Raw genomic sequence first — 22,842 nt, forward strand, 5'->3', positions numbered from 1 at the left:
TGTAGTGAGTAGAGGTATAAAGTAGCTGGAACTAGGACCTAGTGAAGTAAAGTACAAGTGCCTCAAAATTGCACTTGAGCACAGTAAATGAGATGTATTTTTATTTTATTTTCATTTTTATTTTTATTTACAGCCCTTAAAAACAGTGCTATCTCCAAAATACATTATTTGGGGTAACCATGAGATTCAAACACTGTAAATAAATGACAAAAGCTTAACATGTTCGGATCATATTTTTTATTGAAAATGTACATCAATGGAATCAAACTAAAGTAAGATATTTAATTATTTGTAGTGTGGGAGAGTTTCTGACTACAAGAGGTGATGACTGATACTAGAAAAATGTATGGCATTTTCTGACACCAAAATGTTACTTTACACTCAGAGTCACGTCCAAAGGTCATAGGTAATAAACAACAAGTCTCCACTTCAATACACAAAATATATCCTTATAAATTATACAAATGCATGAGTATCTTTTTTTTTTCTTAATACTCCTAACTGGGATTCAGTCCAACTCCATCTTATACTAATATTTGGCAAAAAGGGAGCTGAAATCATAGGACAGAGCAAATATACATTAATAATATGCACCATTTGAAGAAAACAGCGATGAAGATGAAATAGACTGTAAAACTGTAAAGTTATTAGGGGATAAAATCAAGCAGGTTCAAAGATCACAGCGGTAATGAAATAAAAAGATGCATGCAAAAAAATATATAGAATAGGCTGGTGAATATTAAAGCACAATGTGTAATAAAAGGCCATGACATGTGACCTCCATGGTATTAAACAGTGACATGTAAACATGGGCACCATAAGATGAAGTGCTAAGTAGAAATATTGCTTTGGCTTTTACATGATTATGACTCTTAATTTAATTTTAATGTTGAGAAAAAAACCTGACAGCAGGAGGTTTTTATTACATGTTGTGCATTAAATGCTTCTGTCCTTTATGAGTGTTTTTTTAATCAGCAAGCCTCAGTGTTTCAGTTTTATCTTAATGTGTGCTTTGTATTAAGAATCCTGTTAAAAAGATGAGTGCATAGTGCAGGTCATTGCAAATTTAGTTTCAAGTAAAGATCAAATAATGATTTCACCTGTGAGTCCTGCAACCCCAACTGATGATCCCTAGTAACTACAGGAGTCTCTTTATTTACATTAAGACATAACAGCAGATTTAAACTGTGCCCGGTTCCCAACCTACATGCTTTAGAGCTTCACTAGGTGGTCAGAAATACCATGCGAGTCCACATAAGGCCATAATCAACGAAAAGAGATGCGATGGGAAGAATAAAAAAAGGGGTTGAGACAGCGAGAAAAAACGGGAGGAGGTAAAGGGTGCTTAGTTCTTGCTGAAGCTGCAAACATCCCCTCTTCAGTTGGTCAAGACAGATTAAAAGAAGCTAAAGAGACAAAGAGAGAGAAAGCCAGCAGTTAGAGAGGTGGCAAAGCAGAGACGTTTACAAAAAAGACAAGCTTGAGGTTTAGAGGTGCATCTGGTATCAGGTAGAAAATAGATTTGATGATTATAAATATAAAAGTAGCTGGTAACATCCCTGGGATCGTTTTCAAACAACACATTAAGCATGAAATCATGAGATTATATTGTGCCCGCTGATGATTTTCAACAGTGAATTAATTAAAGTGATTGTCTTCTCGTCTGTGGTCCATTTAGGTGTGAAAAAATGTTAATAACAATCCAACTGTGACAACAAATGAACAAGTGCGCATGTAATATCCACCACGTGGAAAAGGTGTTAGTCACAGCATACAAAAAAAAACACATAAATACAAGCGGAGGCAAAAACACAGCAAGAATTAGAAAGCTGAGGTTAGAGCTGCGGTGACACACAGATACACATTAATCATATTATAGCAGAGCAGGTAATGATTAAGAAACCCTGAAGGACGGGGTCCACAAAGCCTCTGGTCACATTTGAGGTACTCAGTACCCACAAAGGCTGGTCCCTTAGCAAAGCTTGAGGGCTGAGGACCTACTCAGTGCAGAGCCAGGGATTACTGCAAAGGAAAGTGACACCACACAGACCAGTGAGCTGAGGATTAGGAGGAGGGAATGGCTCTTTGACTTGATGTATTTTGACCCTTGTGTCATGTGGAATATGTTGTCATGCAGCAGTGTCTGGAATCCAAGACAGTTTTCTCTTTTTAAAGACAATTAAACAACCTTGAACCTTTGGGCAGCGTTAAAACAAGGAATAACTGAGGTCAACAGAAGGCGACACGTATTGGCATTGACATTCCTTCACTGTTCAAGTCAAGCAAACCCACTGTCCCCATCTGGAGTTATTAAACTTTCATCTAATCTCCTGATTTAGAGCAATATTAGTCATACACAATGATTATGGCCACAGTTGTAATATTTGGTGAAAAATTGGCCTTTATTTTCTTTTGAGATAATAATTCTTTTATGTTTAACATTGATACAAAACAACACCGGTCCCTGCAGGACAACGGACATGATGGTGATTGACTTTCAAATGTGCCTTCATAATAAGTAAAATAAAAAAGAAAGTTACAATTGCACTGACAACATTAATACATATATATATATACTTAAAAAACATCACATTTGTGTATAAAAAAAAAGTGCAAATGTGAAAGCTAATACAGGTATGCACATGACACATGACAATGAACGAGGTATGGGAGAAGTGGCAAAGAGATTAGGCTCACAACTACTCATGCATCTGGATAAAGTGAAACAGCATCAGCAGAGGGACAAAAATACTAAACAGATTAAATAAATTCATACTGTTTTGGAAGTCTGGTACATACACGGCAGAGGTGATAACCAGTAGGACCTTTAAAGCTGTATTTCAGATTTTCATTAAAAAATAAAATCTCCTTTTTGATCTTATTTATGGTCTGCATTTTTTCCTGAAATAGTCACTGAATGCATCTACATTCTGTAATAATAGTCTACATTGTTGGTGGTGGGGTCCGCCATTCCTGAGGTGGATTCATTTTGCCCTTAGATGGACAAGGGATTATGGGGAAAAGATGCGTGTTATCCAGTGTTACTGTCACTAAAAATCAACAATATCAGACTCACTGTTTACTGTTCCCTCTCACACAGCCGGATCAGGGTTCTCGTTTATAAAACACTACTAAAATTGAATGTGTGGACAAAAGCGGAAAAAGGCGCCAGAGTTTCCATACAGGTGCACACATCAAGGTGGTTTTTTTTATAGATCACAACTTTGCGTGGTAGGTGGCGTACGCCTCTTTCAGGCCTTGTTGTGTGTGTACACAACGGTTATAAATCTGTATTAAATTACTGGTACTTCTTCTTTTCCTACTGCTACACAATAAAAGCATTCAACTGGCGAAACACATGGTGCTTTTATTGTGATGCAGTCACAGGAAATGCAATGTACTCGTCACTACGATTAGCGCTAACAAAGACCGCTGATCAAAAATGTGTATACAAAAGAAGACCACTGTCATTTATTAGCACCGTTTGACAAATTAAGGTAAACTGAGTAACTCGCACCGTGTGTATACTCATCACACTACTAAAAAAGTGTTTGGCTGACAGTGTGAGTTTCTTTTGTCTTGGCTGTAAACATACACCAGTTGCTAGTCTGTTGTATTTCTGACAAAGCAGCTGCTAAGCAAGGCCCTGACACACCAAGCCGATAGTTAGCCGTCAGTCGTTGTTGGTCCGTCAGTGAGCGTCTTTTGCCCTAGTTTTTGCGGTACGTCCCACACCATTGCCCCTTCATCAGCCCCCCTTGGCTTTGTTTTAGCCGATTCAGCATGTTGAACCGGCGTCATAGACAGCAGAGTCCGTCGGCGAATGAAATCACTCTGATTGGCAGTTCAGCTCAGTGCACGAGAAGAGAAACGGAAGTGAGGAACAAAACAAACAGCTAAAGTCAAGAGGGAGTCAAACCAAACCAAACGTGTTATATTTAGTTTACTTTAGCCATTGAGCTTTTTAGCAGACACGTTTCATGAAGGTTTGTGTTATTGTTCACTGGCGTACAGTAAATATACTCAGTTCTTTCAACACTGGATTGTGTTGTTAATGTGCTAACTGGCTAACTAGCATCGAGATGGCCTTCCAGTTTCCCTTCCCTTTTTTCCATCTGCTGGTATAAAGAGTTATTTCCTCTCACGCAAGTGCAGAACGTTCAGGCTGGTCGTCTTTGCGTCGTGTTTATGTGGAATATTTTGGCCGAGACACAGGTGATGCAGCAGTCAGCTTTCGTTGCCGCTAGTTCTTTGAAGTTGGCACCTGCGGGTGTTGCTAAAATAAACCAGGACTGAAATCTTAAGGATTATAATTATCCCTACCCCGAGCCCAAGCTCATGACTAATTACTAACAAGTACGTTGTTGTTAACATTGTCGAGGTAAGTAGATATTTCAGAAACAGCTACTGAATAGAGTTTGTAACATTGAAACAGACAAAGCCGATTGCTGTTCTTTAATCTGAAGATGGATCAACATTTACTTAATCCAATCCTCAGATGTCTTAATTCTGTCTTCTCTGTAATCTACTGCAGACCACACAAACATCCTCAAATCCCACCGTCTGATGCGTGTTTCACTTTACCCTCAACACATTTCTGCCCATCACAACAGTAGTCATGTATGTTAATATTCAAAAAAGCTCACTCCGTCATGCAATTAAGCACTGAATACAAAACAAACATGGAATGCATTATTTTGTAAATTCGTATAAAAAGACAAGCCGAATAATTGCTTGTACAAATCATATAACAGACAAGCATCATTCAGCAAAAAAAAAAAAAAAAGTGATGTCAAACTGATAGCAATGCCCAGCGTCTTCCAGAGAGCAGGGAGGGGCATGTGGAGGGTTGAATTATGGGGGTTGGGTGAAGGTGAGGGTGGGGAAGGGGTACTGTAAAAAGGATGATGGGGTGGAAACTCATTCACAGCAGGATGGCCACAAGGGAGCACTTTTTCTACAGGAATCCTAAGCTGGAAATGAGAGAGAAGGGGCTGTTATTGCTTTCTTTTGAGTTAAAACATCATCACGACACACACTGTTTCACATGGGTGACATCACATTAACATTAGTGACCACATGACATTTAGAGGAGATCGTGCTTTCAAGGCAACTCAAAGAGGTTTGAGTGTACAGAGGTTAGGGTGCAAGTACAGTCGTGTATTTTGTGTCATCAGAAGAAGAAATTTTGTCCCGCCCCTGAGCTTTAAACAATGTGTCTGATTGTACTCATCGAACAGCAGCTTGTTTTCATCTATTTTAACAGTCCTGAGCTGCTTGAGGAGTTTACAGATTGTGAGACAGATGTCTTGGTTCGATTCCACCCTCCCCAGCGGTTGAGTCTCAACAACATCTCCCTCTGTGGATTTGGCTCTTGTATCCACTCAAGAAGGAGGGGTGGGCGGAGGGGGTCGTCATATGGCTGTGAGATCAACAAAACATGTCATCTCTACAAACAGAGACGAGCCCCGAGGCTGGTTGCTGCTCTGGTGTGACCTGTTAGTCTCAGTTCAGCCTTGAATGGCTCTTTGTGCGATCGCAAGGCCGGGTGGGGAAGTAGAGCCACAAAAAAAGAGACTGTTGTGGATTTAGGGAGGCAGATGGGGCAGTATATCAAATGGGTGTGTGGGGAGCTAATAAACTGGTTGATTTAGAAGCTGGCGCAAGGACAGTAAACACTGCCAGCTCAAGGATATGATCGACACAGATGTTAGCAATGATATACTGTAGCCCTGTGAATATCTGAATGCCTGTGCCCAATTATCACAATCTAACATAACTTTAAAGAGCAAATTAAATGCATGTTAATTTTGATAATATTCAAACAGCTTTGAAAGGTTCATTGATTTTTGTTAAAGTCTAATGTGGAGATGCAGCCTGTTCTATATTTAGGTGAGGAGCAGGATGTCACATTCAATAAAGGACAAAAATGGAGAGTATCCGCAGAACAGATTAAATCTCCAGACAATAGGCAGCGGAGAAACATTTTCGGTTCTTTGATCTACAGCTAGATCTAGCAACTTTTTATTTATTTATTGTATTTAGCAGTGATCCTTTTTCATGTACATGTCACATATTAAAAGTATAAACCTCATTTATATTTTTTCATAGTTGTATTTTTAGATCGTCGGTGGTGTCTTACCAGAAGAGATGCCCCATGCAGCATGCAGCAAGTGTGGGAGGAGTTAACTGGAAAACATTACGGATGCAACATAGGTGACACATGCACTCACAGGACAGATTCACATCTACACAACAAGCAGAGATCAATCAAAGTGTCGTCTGGGAACTGAAGAAAACACCGACAGATACAAACAAACATTAACGTGTGCAAGACCTCTCTAGTCAGTTTTAATCAGTGACCCACAGACAAAAGTTGCACAGCTGCCCCTTTTTGGGAAGAGGAACTTTCCAGGCAGAGCTCATAAAGAGAATAAGTGGCTGTGAAGAAAATAAATTAACAAGGAAGGAAAAAAATAAAGCAACAAGAACCTTCTCAGTGCAAGTGTCTTCTTCCTTTTCTAACAGGCACGGCGTCACATCAGCTTCAACACAAAACCAGGAGTTGATTACCAACATGAAGGGACCAACAATGTCAACAGCACGCTACAACCATATGAGAACACATCTGGCTTCAAACGCTGTCTGAAACATGTTGTGGAGAACAGTCACATACACTAATTATTTAAAGAAACCATTTATATTAACCATGTGAGGAAAAACAAATATGGAAAACTGAGAGTTCATACTGTCGGTTCATTAAAACCAGAGGAGTGACCACTGTGAGGGACGATTTAGTAGTTTCCATGACGCAACTGTAACAATATGAACTCTGATCCTTAATCATCAGCTCACTTTCAAGTTAATGAGACTGTCCAGTGACTGTTAACAGAGTTGCAATATAGTTATTTGCACAAATCTGTTCGGAGTATTAATTTCATAATGTGTGATGATTTCTGACAGTTGGCAACTTCTCAACTATTTAGATGAGGACAGCGACTCATTGTCACCAGTCTCTCCCCCTCTCTGCTCCTCGTAATTCCCCCCTTTGGTCATAAATTATAATTCTGGTCAGCTCTTTGAGCATGGAATTTAGCGTTGAACATAATGTACAGAGGGTACACTAGAGCAGAGAGAAGTCTGAGGCTTAGCCGGAGCCTTTCACTACTCTACGCATTAAATATTAGGCAGATTATTAACAAGTGGTGACAGAGAAACCATTAAGTGCTTGATATTAGTGGGACAGACGAAGATTAAGTTCTGTCTGCAGCACATGTGCACAAAGCAGCATAAAGGCTCAAGGAATTTGCACTTTTATCAGAATACAGCTACACATTTTAGACTAATGCACAATATAAGGACCCCAAAGGCTTTACAAACAACTTCTCACACATCGGCAATAATATTCATGCACTCATTTGGCAAATTATCTACATCCTGAAATGTTAGTGTAATAATATGTGGCCTTGTTCCTCCCAGCTTCAAAGTATCCAGACTTTTCCAGTCCTTACACAACTGGAGCTCGTCTCCTGCACCTAAGATGTCAGGACAGATGTAAGGAAGGCACAGGAGGAAGAGAACAATACTTACTTTTTCCTCTCTTTGTCCCTCTTGAGTGTGGTGGAGCCCCCTGCCTGCTGGGCTTGGTTCTGCAAGAGCTCTGCAGCAGTCTTTTTCTGTTTGAACATGTTGAGCTCGTCGTCCAGGGACTTCTTCTTCTCCTCCAGTTTCTTTTTCTCGTCCTGGTGGAGCTTCTTCAGACGGTCGAACTTCTCGTGCAGCTATGTGCCAGTGACAGGAAAAAACAACAACAATGCTGTGTGTTATTCAAGACGAGTGGAAGCTTCCTTGAACAAGTGAAGCACATGATGTTTCAGGATTTCAGGATGGTGTCAGATCTAAGTTTGAGGACAGTACCTCTTTCTCTGCTTCTTTGAGCTCGGCCTCCTTCTCTTTGACTCTTTGGACGAACATTTGCCTCATTTCCTCTTCTTTCTTCTGCAGCTCACCCATGAACTCGTTCCTCTTTGCTTCGTACGTCTCCTGCAGACTAGCACAGGAAAAAGGGAACACAAATTAATTATGAACTGTGCACTGCACAACACACAAACTCAAACTGGTGCACTCTAACAAAAAAATAAAGGGCTTATATGGAAGTAGAAAAATGCAAAGTGAGAGAGCAGAGTAGGAACAAGCAGATGTAGGTGGAGAGCAACATGATCAAAGAAAACCTAGCTGGTCTACTACCTGAAGGGCTTGCTGTCAGGGTCTGTGTCTTTAAAGCCCATCTCCTCGAGTTTGCATCGGCGGTAGAGCTCATAATGACGCGTGTGAGTCTGCTCTCGCAGGTCCTCCATGTTAACTCTGATGAGCATTTCACGCAGTTTGACGAAATCGCAGTGATTCTCATTCTCCACTGTGAGAGACAAACATCATAGTGACATATGAATGTTTTACCCGACACATCAGATGGCATCCTGTTTATTATGGATTATAATTTATATATATATATATTTATAATTTATAATTTGCAATGAGAGTAAAGTAGCAGAAATCAGATAATCTTGCATCACTTAAGCCAGGATAGGTAGGGTTTTTTTTGGACAAAGGCAAAAAAGCCACAATTTGAGAATACAATCCTCCTGCAGCTCTCCCCTCTCATCATTCTGACTGTGATGCCGTTATATAGCAGCCTTTCTAAAAGAATTACTGTCCTGTTTTCTTTGCAAACTTGTGGGCATGTAAAGCCCTTTGAGCTGACACTGTGATTCAACGTTCTTGCTAACTATCTTAACATGAACCTGAATTTGCTGCAGCTGTGAGCCTTTGGCTCCGGTTAGCAAAAGGCTAAAGTTTTAGCAACATTTTCTCTAGATCTTTGAAACACTTTGCTTATATTGCTTTGCCTATATATGACACTCATTTAGAATCTCTTTTTAATAGGTCCGTCCTCCTTTTTTGTGTTGCTTCTAGGGATGTCAGTGGTTAACTGTTAACAAATTAATAGCAAAGAATATTTTTGACCGGTTACACGTGTTTGTTTGTAGGTTAATTCTGGTAATCTTCAGTTTACTGCACTGCGCACCACCTGGATCTGGTGGGAGACAGCCAGTCACGTAGCTGCGTCAACATGCTGAAACATAGTGTCCACTGCTAGTAACACCATCCCAACATAACAGAGTTGCTGTGGAAACATTCTGCTCACCCGGTGGTCGCTCCCCACCTTGACCCAATGAGTAAGTGGCTCAAATTCAAGCCACAAAGCAACTTTAGCATCATCGTTAGCTCTGTTAGCACCATTAGCAGTGTCAGCACAACTAGTGGGACTAACATAGTCAACAATGGTAAAAGGGTTTTGCAGCACAAAAGGACTAATTACACTAACTACACTCAAAGGAAAGGCCTCTCTTATTTCACATTATTTAGTTTTCTTCCTGAAAATTAACCGGTTAGTTACTGGTTGATGGGTGTCAGGCTATCAAAAGCAATATTAACCAAAACTGACATCCCTAGTTGCTTTGCAGCGTGTTGCCAATGCAGGGATAGCAACATTTTCTGCAGGATTTACCACCAGTGAATCAGGCTTTCACTATCTGAATGTGCACCTTATCTAACAGCCCTCTCTCTGAAATGACCTGTGATTGGCCAAACTTTCCCGCCATGGGCTAGACTTTTTCCTGTAAAAAGAGCCACAAGGAGGTGCTGAAGTCTAGTGTTCTCTCAGACCACTTGAATCACAACATGCTCAAAGTTTGGACTTTTTTCCCCAGTGACACAAGAAAGCCTACCCCAACATTACGGTTTATGTTAACTAACAGCAATAGTCTCATGTATTAAACAAGGAGAGTATTTCAAAGAGCCAGTGCTACCAACAGTACCTGTACATGAAGAACAGAAAAGAGCAGTGTTCATGTCCTGTGGTTCATCTATTGATTTTGTTATTGGGCAGAGCACCACACTCACCACACTCCCACAGACCATGTGACATCATGTGAGTATGCACGCACACTGCCGGCCTTTGATAAACAATGTCAGATAAAGCCCCTGGCCAGAAATATAATACAGTCAGTGCAGCCTGTAAGCGTTAGGACAGTGATATGTTTTTCATTGTTTTGGCTGTAACTCAACACATTGAATTTTAGATGAAACAATGGCTTTGAGGTTAAAGTGCTGACGGGGCTGTTTGACTGTGTTCACATCCATATTGGGTAAACAGTGTAGAAACCGTAGCCTGATTCACCCTCCAGTGTTGTGTATAAAAAGGGCTTTGATTTCTACACGGATCATTGGATGTGGATGTGAACACCTTTGAATTAGAGCTAAAGCAAATGACAGTCAACCTTGTGGGCAACAATACATTTTAAATCCAATTTGCTGGAACACAGTACTAGAGATTGATTAGTCAGTCTGCATAATATGAAACTGCAACTATTCTGATAACTGTTAAAATGTTTTAGAAAAGTATCAAATCGCTAAAGAGCCGATCAGTGAAACATGAGCTTTGCCACACATTTCAGTTTAACTATCAATCTACTTGTGATGTATTTGCAACACATTGCAAAGACTCAATTATGGATTGATCAAATCAATTAAAACACTGTTAGTGACATAAAAATCTGTAGGCACCAAGAGCTGCTGCAGCTCTAACGCAGTGTGATGGCAGAGAGGGTGCTGCTGCTAAATGAGGTTATATAACAGGTTATCAACGAGTTTGCAGCAGCTGTCGGAGCTGAGGAGGACTATGATGGGGGAGGGAGTAGCTGCGGCAGCTCTGACGAGAGGAAGCACACTCTCATTTCCTGTGTAGGATGTGACCTAGGCTTACCCTGAACCGTTCCCCAGGGGTACTGCCGGGCCTTCACCATCTTGTTCCCAATCTTTACTTCCTCTGTGCTCCCCACCACGGCAAATGGCAAATGGCTCTGTGGAGCAGAGGGGAAAGCAGTGTTGGTATACTGTGAAACATGCCTGAGAGCTGTGCTGATTCAACTCAATTCTCATCAGAAACCACTGATAAATTTGTACATACATGCTGCAGCTCTGCTAACATGTCATTACTCACAAATCAGAGAGAATTACTGCAACTATCTCATTCACAAATGCTAAGTATACGTTTCTAAACAGTGTCAACATGACTGAGAAAAGAGAGGAAAATGTGTTGTGTTCATTACGTGACCTGACCATTAAGGGCCAATTTTCACAGACACCAAGAAGCAGCTCTGACAGGAAGATGTATGACATTTTCATCAGAACAGAGTCGTGGTCAGACTGTACAACAACAGCCCAGAGGCAACGGTCTAACACAATCATTTAGGGTGAGTTCAGGCATTTCCACAGATCAGACCTCATAAACAGCTGAGTGAGCCGCTTGGCTCATCTGTCAGTGAGCACAGGCCCTTTCCCACACTGCCGACTTCCTGCAGAGTGAGCTGGCTGACTGTGCTCCCCTGAACACACTCCTCCCTGCATGGGGCGGCATCCTGACTGTCTCAGCAGACACAGACTATGCCTGTCCTGATTCTACATCACATCTTCCGGTAACACATAACAGAATTTGTGTTAAAACTTACAAGAAATGTGTTGCGTATTACAATGTGCTTCCTTGAGATAAAATTGAAGTTTAAGTCTGACAAACATGACCTTACACGACATCTCTAATGTGAACTAAATAACATATTCTGTGTAAAAGCATGTGATGCAGCAGGGTTTCTACAGCTTAAAGCAAGATAGATTTAAGATTTTGTTAATGCCAAGTGGTATGAAATGTAAGACCAATTTTACAATACCAGAAACTGAAGAAAAAAACATATGAACCAACATCAAATACTTAGGGTTAGCGAAAATTCTGCCAAAAGAGGAGGGTAGAACCGAACTGGGAAATACCTGGTGTTTGTTGGCGACTTTTCCTGGCATTTTGGTTTTTCACTCTGCATGCAGGATTCCACTGCCTTGACTCCCATCATGCCAAGTTTGAAAAACATTTTGCACCAAATACACGGAGACTCGTATGCATTGCCTTGTACCAACAAAATCCTACTTCTCACATCTGAGCATTTAAGACGTTTGAAAGATTGGTTCAAGACATTTTAATACCAATGAAGGCCTTATTTTTAGCTTAATAAATTTAATGTTATTTAAGACTTTTTACTGATCTGCGGGAACCCTGTGTAGATAAAAAAGTAGTTGTGATGCTCACGTTCATAGTGGAGTTGATCTCTGCCACCGACTCGTCATCAGTGGGGAACTGGTAGATCTGGACTCCGTTGCTGACCAGCTCACTGGTGATTTTGATTTTGAACTTGGCCAGCTCACTCTTGGAGATGGCATCCGACTTGGCAACGATTGGGATAATGTTGACCTGCAGTTGAGAAAAGAGAGATTTAATGTAGGCTAAAAAACAATGACAAGGTGCAGACCATGCTTTCAGATACGCTGCTAAAACTGAATCTGTTTTAAAGCTTCCTCACCCCATTTATGTAGTCCAAATTTGGAAATAAGTTGATGTATTTTTAAAAATTAAAATGTTAAAAGACATTACAAACCAAGACGTAGTAGCTCCAACTGAACAACATTCAGGTTTAGTAGCTGAATAAAATATACCTTTACCCTTTTCCTTTATGCCCCTTCCAATCACAGGTTGCCCAGGATTGTAAAAAATATTAAGCACAATTTCATTCAGGAAAAAGTACTGAGTAACTCATGCTCTCTTAATCATTTCAACACGTCACTGTACCTCTCTCTAGCCCCAGGCCTTTGTGTATCGCAAACAATTACACATTCCTAAGCTCAGAGATAAAAATAGTAAAAGCTGCAAAGGGAGCAGCGGGCCTCCATCTTCTGCTCCACATCACTCTCCAAACATGGTGTTAATAGTCCGACTCAAATGATTTCAGTAGCACTTAAGCTATCCGTGTTATCCAAACAAGGGAAGAACAGGCAGGGTCATTCTTATACATGCACTCACAACTGGCTGGTGAAAAATGTGACTTCCACTCCCACTCCCACACAACTATTTTCTACAAACCCTGTCGCCTACACAATCCCAAATTATTTGCTCTCCAACTGGGGGCCCCTTTAGCTAACGGCAGGGCACGCTCAGGGTCATGTGAACGAGTAATACTTTACTGTCTGGTGAGGGCTTAACATCTTGCTCATGGACACTTCAGCAGAGTATTGTTTGAACACCCCCCCAGGTGAACGTGTAAACAGAGAGGAGGCTCTGCTCTGCATCACGTTGGTGTGAGCGTTTGCCAGAGGGCACAGCTGCTCTGGCAAACACTGAGCCGACTCTTTGTACAAAAGCCAGGAGGTCCATGCAAATCAGCTACTGTGGAAAGGCCCTCACATAAAAAAAACGAGGCTGGAGTCACTGAGCTGACTGCATTTCACAGCTGACCTACACCAACGCAGTAACAAGACCAGAGCCAATCTGCATGCAGGCAGATGGCCTAGAAAAGGTTTATGGCCTGTGACTACAGCAGATAGCTCAGATGCTGCAAACAACAATGCAGTGCCAAAGGATTTACCTACAGTATGTCTGTGACGTGCTACAGTAAGTCTAGTCATGTTCATAAGCATTGAAACAGTTATCCTGTCCATGTAACACTAAAAAACTATACAAACCATGGCTATTAGATTTGTGAATCTTGCACGATTGCTAATGACGATTGCTGTATGATGTTTTTATATTAAAGCCCTCCATCCAATGAAAATCAAGTTTTACACACCACATGGACAAGTTAACAGGTCCATGTGGTGTTTGTTATATGTTACAAGACATATCAGGAGCGAAATACACAGTCAACGCCATAGCTCAGCATTTCCACCTCAGAGCTGTAGTGTACCAATGACAGTCATCATGACCTGTCAACTTTCTGGGTGGAGCGTCCAATATCATTAGCAAAACGCTATGATGAAACAAGGAGGAAGCCAGGTGTAGCTACGAATCAGTATTTTTAGGGCTGTATCCAACTCAGAATTTTGTCAGTCGAATCAGATTTGGCTGTTCAATACGAATATTCATCTATTTGTTTCATTGTTTCCATACAAAGTTTGAAAGTTTGAGGAAGGTTTGGCAGGACGTTCAGGGTGACAGCAACGTAGCCCTCCAAGCTAATGCGTGCTAACTATGCTAACAACAGATTGGAAATGTGAAACAACATTTCACTGGATATTAAACAAAAACTAGAGACTGTATCATATCAAGTTGCTGTGAGCTGTAAAGTCACCACTTCTAAGCAGAGGGCAGAAGAAAACATTATCTCAGAGCCTAACAGTGCAAAGCTTGTCTTCCTCCAGGCAGCCAGAGAGCAGTGTGAAAGCAAGGAGCGCTCACTCTGCGGCTAAATCTGGGGACCCAAACTTACCCCAGAAGTACACTGTATTACATTGATTGACAGAAAAGAAACCTGCTCAACCTGAAGAGCCTCAGTCGACCGAGGGGGTTTCTGACTGATGAGTCAAATCTTCAACTTTTAGATCGTAGCCCTATGTATTTTTCAAGTTAATTTCAATTTGTCAGAGCTGGTGGAACAAAGTTTATCTAGCATTGGCAACACATTATCAGCCATTTGATAACGTAGTCAAGTTGTAAGCCCATGCTATGTATTACCGTTACATTTCCAATGTGATAGAGAGTGATGAGCAGGTATACTAGAGCTGCAGTGGCTGAAATACTAAATGTGACCAAGTTGTAGAGTTCCATCTAAGCCATTTTAAGGTATGAAGGGATTTTTTCGTAGGAAAAACTTCTATATGTGTAATTGTGATGAACAGAGACGAGTGTTTAGGGGTTTAATCAATGCCAGGAGAGGAACTTTAACAGAGCCCTAATTAAGCCTAACACTCACTGGAATTGATCTGGAACTGATGGAAAACACTCAGAGCTGAAAGTGGGTCTCTGAATGAACAAATGATCCCCAGCTTACAAACACACAACTAGGGCTGCCACGATTAGTCGACTAATCGATGACTAATCGACTATTAAAATAATCAATGACTATTTTAGTAGTCGACTAATCGGTTTGAGTCATTTTTCATAGAAAAGTACTATAAAAGTACCCCAAAATACTCTTACTGCAGCTTCTTACATTCAAATATTGGCAGCTTTACACACTCTCCCGTGACGGTGAACTAAAACCCTTTGCCGTGAGTAAGAAACAAGACATTAGATGACGTAATTTTGGGTTTGGGAGAGACAGACCGACATTTTTCAACATTTTAACACATTTTTCGATGAAATGATTAGTCGACTAATCGAAGAAATAATTGACAGATTAGTCGACAATGAAAATAATCGTTAGTGGCAGCCCTACACACAACAAAAGAAATTCTACTGGAAACTCTGAGACAAACAAATGGCTTCTGGCTGATGAAGTGAAGTAAAGCTCACCTTGCTATCGAGTTTCTTCATGGTCACCAAGTCCAGGGATTTGAGCGAGTGTCCTGTTGGAGCTATAAAGTAAAGGCATGCGTGGATGCGGGTGTCGTGGTAGCTGTGTAGCGTGCGCTTGATTTTCAGCTCCTCTTGTAGATATGCTTCAAACTGGGCATCGATGAACTCCACGATTGACTTGTAGCTGTCGGAGAAAACGGAGAAACAAGGAAGTGATTTAAGCATCTTAGCACCTGTCCTGTTCAGAAATTATGTCACACCATTACAGCATATAAAAAGGTGAACACTGGCTGGATGTAGACACAATTTGGAAAACAAAGACAAAGTATGTTGTGGGGCCCTTATCCTCATAATCCATTGTGAAGTTTAAATTGCTTAATGAAGCCTTCAGGTCACCCTCATCAACACCTGAAGCTGAGAAATATTATGTACCAATTATGTGTTTTTACAAGGTATTCAGTATTAGTATTCAGTTGGTCATCACCAGTAAAAACATCACTTAAACTAAACCAGTGAAAGAGTCACTGCAAAGTGTACATTTTAGACGGCAGACATATTTGTTCTCAAACCAGCCCGTATATGTTGCTACTAGTAATGTTTACTATTAACATGCTACAATTTGCCAATTATCTGTCATGTGTGTAAGTGTAATGTCCCATCTCATACTGTTAATCTAGATATCATGTAATTTGTCCCACTTCGCACCTGGTGTTTATACTTCATTCATTTGAAAGCAACTTCCTGGTAAACGCTTAATTTTTAACTTAACAAGCTGATGCAATCCATCATCAGTTTCGGTCTCTGTGAGGATAGACCATCTCATGCGAGGAGAAGGTGACGTCTCAGTCTGGCCTTAAGATCCCACCTTCAAGGGTTGCATCCATTTGAGAGGGTTTAACTTCCAAATGTTTAGTATTTTATTTGAAGTCCAGATGAAACAACATTTTGAGAGTATCTAACTTCAGCACTGTGATGTGTTTCCAAGTAAAACAGGATAGACGGGCAGGATATAACGTTGGGAGGACCCTGATTAGATTGTTGAAAAGTGGGCGTTTCATAACCGTGAAGGGCTGACGGTGTAATGCTGAATGGACAGCACGTCCACTGTATGATCCATTAAGGTGAGTTGCTGAAGCAGCGCGTAATCTGAAGCTGTCACATTTATCACTTTCCTTAAAAGTGAATACATTCTAGCCTGAGGTGCAGTAACCACAGTATTTTGGGGAAACGAAGACACCAGTGTAGCATGTTGTTGCTAGCTAGCTAACTTGATCTTTGCTCTGTGAGGCTAAAAGTTGCAGATTGATTGATGGGTGGATGTCATGATATAATTGGTTCAAATTGGCTGGCATTAGAATATGTAAACAAGTGCCATATTTTATTTTACAGGAGAAAACACGATCGGATTTTGTTATAAGAAAACAAAGAAATTCATCTTTGTAATTTTTCCCATATATTGTTAAATAGGTGTATAATATGGGTGGAGATGTGATCTAAGAGGGTTGAAAAGGCATTTTTCATTTCATCTTGACTTAATTGAATGATTAGAGTGACAAATTTTAATTTTCAACCAACAGACTAATACAAAGATTATTTCAGCATTACATGCAAACATGAAAAGGACACATACTACAGAAAGATATTTCAACCTGATGTGAACTGAGCTTCACCAATGAAAAAGAAGGGGAAAAAAAGCATCTACATCTGATTTCTGTTTGCAAAACTCGATACTATGAACGTTCTCAGAAAACCCCAGATGGAGACTTGATTCCACATCCTACGGATACGGTTTCATTCAGTCCTGATCCTGAATGAAACCCAAGCTCCCAAAAGGCTCAGAGCTCTGACAGAGTCATTGTTTGTCAGAAATGTTGTGTGCACAATCAAGTGTGGATTTCTGGTGTTGCTCACAAAGACAGAGCCTGCCAGCAAAAATAGAACTGTATGAAAGAAACCAGTTTTCTGAGATCAGACCTTTCCGTCTGTTACAGAAATGGCAGTTATCCAGACTTGTTTACCTGTCCTCTTTATTGATCTGGTCTCCAAAGCCCACGGTGTTGACGACAGTGAGTTTGAGGCGCACGTTACTCTCCTGGAGCTCGTAGGTGTTGGACTTGAGCGTGACTCCTGGCTGGTTGTGCTGAGTGGGCTCGCCTTCAAACTTGGTGTTGAACAACGTGTCCATGAGGGTGGACTTCCCCAGACCCGTCTCGCCTAGACGACACAGAGACAATACATCATGTTAATGGGATCCTATAAAACCTTGATCTTGTGCTCAGTCAGCTATTGCCTTGTTGATTATGTAATTTAAATCAATGGCGTGTTTTCAGTCACACTGAATTGTCCTCTTTGTGTCCCATTTTAGTTTTTAGCATCTGACACATTTTCGCTGAGCTCATCAGCCATTTTTATTCACCACCTATTTAATGGAACTAAAAAATAAAGCCTTAAAAGGAAGGTCTCGAATAAAAGTGAGAGTAGATTAAATATGACATTTTGAAGATGCTCTGGACAAAATATATCATTTTCAAGTGCTTACAGTCACAAAAGCAGCAGAAGAAGCTGCTCATTTGCTGATGTCTTCTGACATCCATTTGCTGTTGGAGGCTGTCAGATGACTCAGATACAGAGCACGCTCTGTGAGAACTTCTATTTTTATTCATCACAGCCTGACCTACAGTCTCAGCACCATAGCCCATTTTTATAGGATATCTCACAATGTTCCATATTTCTAATCTTTCCCTCAAAATCCAAAGTAACAGACGCATCAACGGTCTTTCTGCCTGTTTCTAAGCTCTGTTTAAGTCACCATAGAGAAGTCTCTCATGCTGAAGGCAATTTGGCATCTTGTTAAAAGAAATGAAGGGACAAACTGTAGAAGGGTCGAATCAAACGTCCTGAAATCGTAAATAACATAATAAAAACCCTGTGCAGAAATATCAGTCGTCTTTAACCCCAATGGAAACAATCATCTCCACATTTCTGATTCCCTCTTCGGAATTTTAGACCACAACCAAGTTATGAAAAACAAAGATCACATGTCTTTGCCTCGAGCAATGCTTGTGCGACTGTGAAATGCTGCACTCATGAGTCACACAACAGCATTTACAGTTAACAAAAGCTGTTGTCAGCCCTCTGCTAGGACCAATATAAATTAACAATGACAATGGTTTTATTTAAATTATGACAAACAAATTGTTGTTGGCCTTTTCCCACTTTTCAATCCGACACTAATCTAAAACCGACTCATGCCAAATTACACCACTAAAAAATGGTCACAAGGGATTTCCGCTGATAAAAACGCTTTAAACAAACAGACACAGACTGTAGTATTCTAGATCTCTACATAGCATTATATGACAAACAGATAGCACACAGAGTCTTAGAAAAATAGAAACGTTTGACATTTGCCGCTGCTCTGTGACCAGTAACTTAAGCTTTATCATCACAAATTCAATCAACAAAAATATCAGTGTAGAATTCAGAGATTGAAAGTGTTTACATATTGGTGTGCACCACATTTGTGCGTCTGTATGCCGTGTCTCCTTTCCTCTGTGTTCTAAAATTAGAAGATGTGATGGGTAAAATCAAACAAAAGGCAGGGGAAGAAAAGATGGCCAACAAATTGGTTACACATTTCCATTGCTGCTTGGGGATTTCATGTGCTAAAACTACATGATTCCAAAAAGCAAAAATTGCTTGTGTGCAGCAGGCAGAGATGAAATGTTGCCAAAAATTGAAACATCTTAAGTCCTAGCCAGCACTCACTGGTGCAAATGGAAAGGAAAAATATTAGAAGCACCTCTCACACTGTAACAGCACCACAAAGAACAGCCATTAAAATGACCATAAAGTTGAATTGACGCCTCTCTATTACAGCTTAAATGCAAACTGAACTTCATCCCCTCCATAAAGCTCTGGTTTATTGCAGGACTGTTGTATTAGATTTCATTAGTTGTAGCTGGGTGCATCTAATAAACTGGCGACTGAGTGTACCTGAGTGAATAATCCTGGCACTCAATGAAGCTGAAGTGACTTGTTTTGTCGATAAAACAGATGTACAGTCTGACAAATCTTTCAAAAGGCTTGTATTCTGTTAACCACAATGCAAATGAATAATGTCATACTGAAACTGAATAACTACCTGCAGACATTTCTAAACTTCCTCTCTGGACCCAGAGCATCTTACTCATCATGTTAACCACTGCTGACTGGTCCAAAGCAGTCTAAGCAGATCAAGTACTGAGCGATGTGCTTTGCATCTTGTGGAAAAGCCAGACGTTCATTGAAGCAAATAAGTCGTCTTTTAGCCTCAGGAGAGAGAGAGAGGGTAAAAGCATTTTCACACATGACGTACTCACCAACACAGAGGATGTTAAAGCAGAATCCGTGGTTGACAGACTTGTTGACCAGCTGGTCAGGCATACTGTCAAAGCCGACATGGCCTGCCAGAGGGACAGCACGAGCACCTTCACCCTAAAAACAAACATCAGGCAAATACAAATCAACTACCGACCATCTTATGCATTGATATGCTTTGTTAAGACACTATGCTCTCACGTCTGTAAACATGTACACACTTCTGTCATCTGCAGTACATTTTGATAATGGTTTCCTGTTGAAAACTAACATTATATTACCAAATAACGCTGAAATTACCAAACTTTCCAGCATCTTCGATTATGTTCGTCTTTGAGACTGACTTCAGGTGCAATGTTGCTCACTTCCTGTTTCCTGAGCTGTGACTTTCTTCCCACCGACGAGACAGTTACAAACCACAATGTACATATATGGAGAGGTGTCGCTGTTGTTGTCAAGATAGCTGCAAAAACAGCAAAGAACGCTGACAATATATAAAAGCTGATTGTTTTAAGGGCCAAAGAGTCCATTTAACATAGCCCACTGTGCATGACTGTGGTGTCACTCTGACTTGAACCCTTAAACTCACTATTTTTGGCTGGCTGCACTTCCCTTCACTCTACTTTTACACTGTTTGTACACAGGCTATCTCTGGACCAGAGACACAAAACACCAAAGTGTAAAAGCACAGTTGTTACATGTGTGTGGGGGCGTGTGGCTGCTGGTGAGTATCTCCATCTCTGCGAATCTCATTTCTGCAGCCCACGTCTACATTACGAGGTGCAGGAAAGCAAAGAATTTAGATTATATGGCGAAGCAAGAGCGCTCAACCAGCTAAACCTCAGCCAACCGGCCATTATGTGGCTTAACATAACACAGCGTTGCTTTCCAATGTGGCTTTGAGAGGAAAACATTCCGTTTGAGGGTCAATTTAAAATAACTGGTCGAGCTGACGGTGCCGGACAGTTGTGGATTATTTGGATAGTTGAAATGGGGTTTAAACAGCTGAAGGGAGTATTTGGAAAACTGGGGGTAATGTGACTGGACAAACAGCCTTTCCTCCTCAGCTGCAAGTGCAACATTCCTGAAACCATTCCTGCTTTTCAAGACAGTCACAGCCAAGTTACACACAGCGGGTTTTCATTCATTGAGCCGCAAAGGGATATCAAGCTGCAAAACCTGGCTATTCTGAGCACTCCTTCTGGGTGTAGTGGCTTCCTTTTTCCCCCCAGACAAAAATACAGGCAAACTTTACACACACTTCTCAAACTGCTGAGCCTAAATGCCTGTAGCTAGTGGGATTCTGTTTGTCCATATTTTCTTTGACCATCAGACAACGCCCGACTCAAAGTTAACGGGACTTACATGAAACAACATAACGGAAATGAGCACCGTAGCTGTGCTGAAATGGGGGCGTACAGAATGAATGGCCTACCGATGGCTCTATAATAGGTTATAGCTTTACCGTGAACTAATACAGTCTACTACATAGTGTTTAAAACGTTTCATCACACGTAAAAAAAAACCCACATCTCGTTTGATATGTAACGTCAGTTTTAGCTAGCGATATCAGCACAGGAAATCTGCAGCCGTTAGCTCACGAAAATGAAAATACTAGAATGGAGATATTTAAAAGAAAGCTACGATTTATCAGCCTCGGGCCTCACTTTAAAAGATTTTAAAAATGCTTTATCCTATTTCTAATCGCAAACCGTCACTAGAAGCCGTTTCTTTAGCGACGTTACATTGAATTGAGGATGGGATATAACCACGAAAAGCGGATGCTAGCCAACCTAAATCTACCCCAAAATACAGCCTCTTACGTAAAGCTTAAAATACATACATGCCGTTATCGAGGACAGAAAATAAATTCCAAGAGGTACGTATTTGCAGTGACGATGGCATCCTGAGTAAAATAGGCTACTCACCGCTTGCCTTGCTATCTCGGTTGACGCCATGGTAGTAGCTGTTAGCCGGAGGACGAAACCTCTGCTGCTCTCTCTGGTTAGCAAAGGAAGCTGCACCGCTCAAGTTACGCCGAAAGATGGCCTAGTAGGAATGTACCACTGTTCAACAGGCTAATTTACGATTGTATAACACGGCGATAACACTGTGTGTGTGTGTTTAGTTTAAGGCAATTATAAAAGCCACATACACTCCAATTCGTGTTTGGGAAAAAAACTTCCGAATTTTTATGATTAAAAGATGAGCTCTACCTACTGAGCTCCCCCACGGGATGCGTTCATGGTGTCGTCCAGTGTGAAGTGAGCCGCAGTCAATGAACGTTACAAACGGAGATTATTGGAAATTGATAGAGTATAACTTTACCTCACACACGGTTTCTATTTGGAATAATAGAAGTATTTTAATTAAAAAAAAAATCATTTTATCACAAGGAATGGATGGAGAGGGGTGTCTGGTCCATTATTCATTTATTAGATAATCATGGCAGCATTTTAACATATGTTGTTGTGTATGTTGTGTCAGTGTTGTGAGAAAATACAATCTTGGGTTGTACTGACAGGCAATGTAACACAGTAATTAAGGCAATTCCACAAGCTAATTAGAGGCATGCTGTTTTATTCTGCGGTTATTCCACAAAATCCTTCATAAGTAATAGATGGATGTAATTTTCTTTTAGATAAAAAAAAAAGCAATAATAAATTATCAAGTAATGTTCTCACTTTAGTTTGTTTCCCATCACGATTAAAAACATATGTTCCAAAAACACAGCAGTAATCTGACAGTTAAAATAAGACCCAGATACCTCTCTTTACCAATTCAACCCAAGGCTAAAGAAGTTCAGCTTAAAATGATGAATGAGATTTACATATATAATGACTTCTTACACCAAAGGTTTCATTTAGATTTGAATATTTGTGAATATATTTTCACCCCCCCCCCCCCCCCCCCCACAGTGGCCCTAATCCCCTTTCGTAACTAAATGACCACTTGTATTTTGTTCTTTTTATTAAACTTTTTTTATTAAATTTTTTTGAAACATTTATTATTATTATTATTATTTTTGTCTTTCATTGTTATTTATCTCTGACTTGCAGTTAGCTCAGTTATATTAATACTGTGATCTG

The 22,842-nt window shown here is 40.5% G+C and overlaps 1 protein-coding gene across 5 annotated transcripts; it reads right to left on the reverse strand.

The window, feature by feature from the left end:
• Positions 1-211: 211 nt before the first annotated feature.
• Positions 212-21,771, reverse strand: septin6 (septin 6). Of its 5 annotated transcripts, none has more exons than XM_050042891.1 (11): positions 21,682-21,732; positions 19,756-19,870; positions 17,413-17,608; positions 15,392-15,578; positions 12,197-12,358; positions 10,826-10,922; positions 8,248-8,416; positions 7,918-8,050; positions 7,591-7,781; positions 6,143-6,189; positions 2,376-4,973 (listed from the first exon to the last, which is right to left on the reverse strand). In XM_050042891.1, the coding sequence occupies exons 1-10, from the start codon at positions 21,709-21,711 to the stop codon at positions 6,186-6,188; spliced, it is 1,284 nt and encodes a 427-aa protein (XP_049898848.1). In that variant the 5' UTR covers positions 21,712-21,732; the 3' UTR covers positions 2,376-4,973; positions 6,143-6,185. The 5 variants fall into 5 exon arrangements, with proteins under 5 accessions (XP_049898846.1, XP_049898850.1, XP_049898847.1 ...); XM_050042892.1 differs by lacking the exon at positions 6,143-6,189 and adding an exon at positions 6,493-6,545; XM_050042889.1 differs by lacking the exons at positions 2,376-4,973; positions 6,143-6,189 and adding an exon at positions 212-1,406.
• Positions 21,772-22,842: the final 1,071 nt, after the last annotated feature.

Source organism: Epinephelus moara, chromosome 4 (assembly GCF_006386435.1).
Source record: "Epinephelus moara isolate mb chromosome 4, YSFRI_EMoa_1.0, whole genome shotgun sequence".
NCBI lineage: Eukaryota > Metazoa > Chordata > Actinopteri > Perciformes > Serranidae > Epinephelus > Epinephelus moara.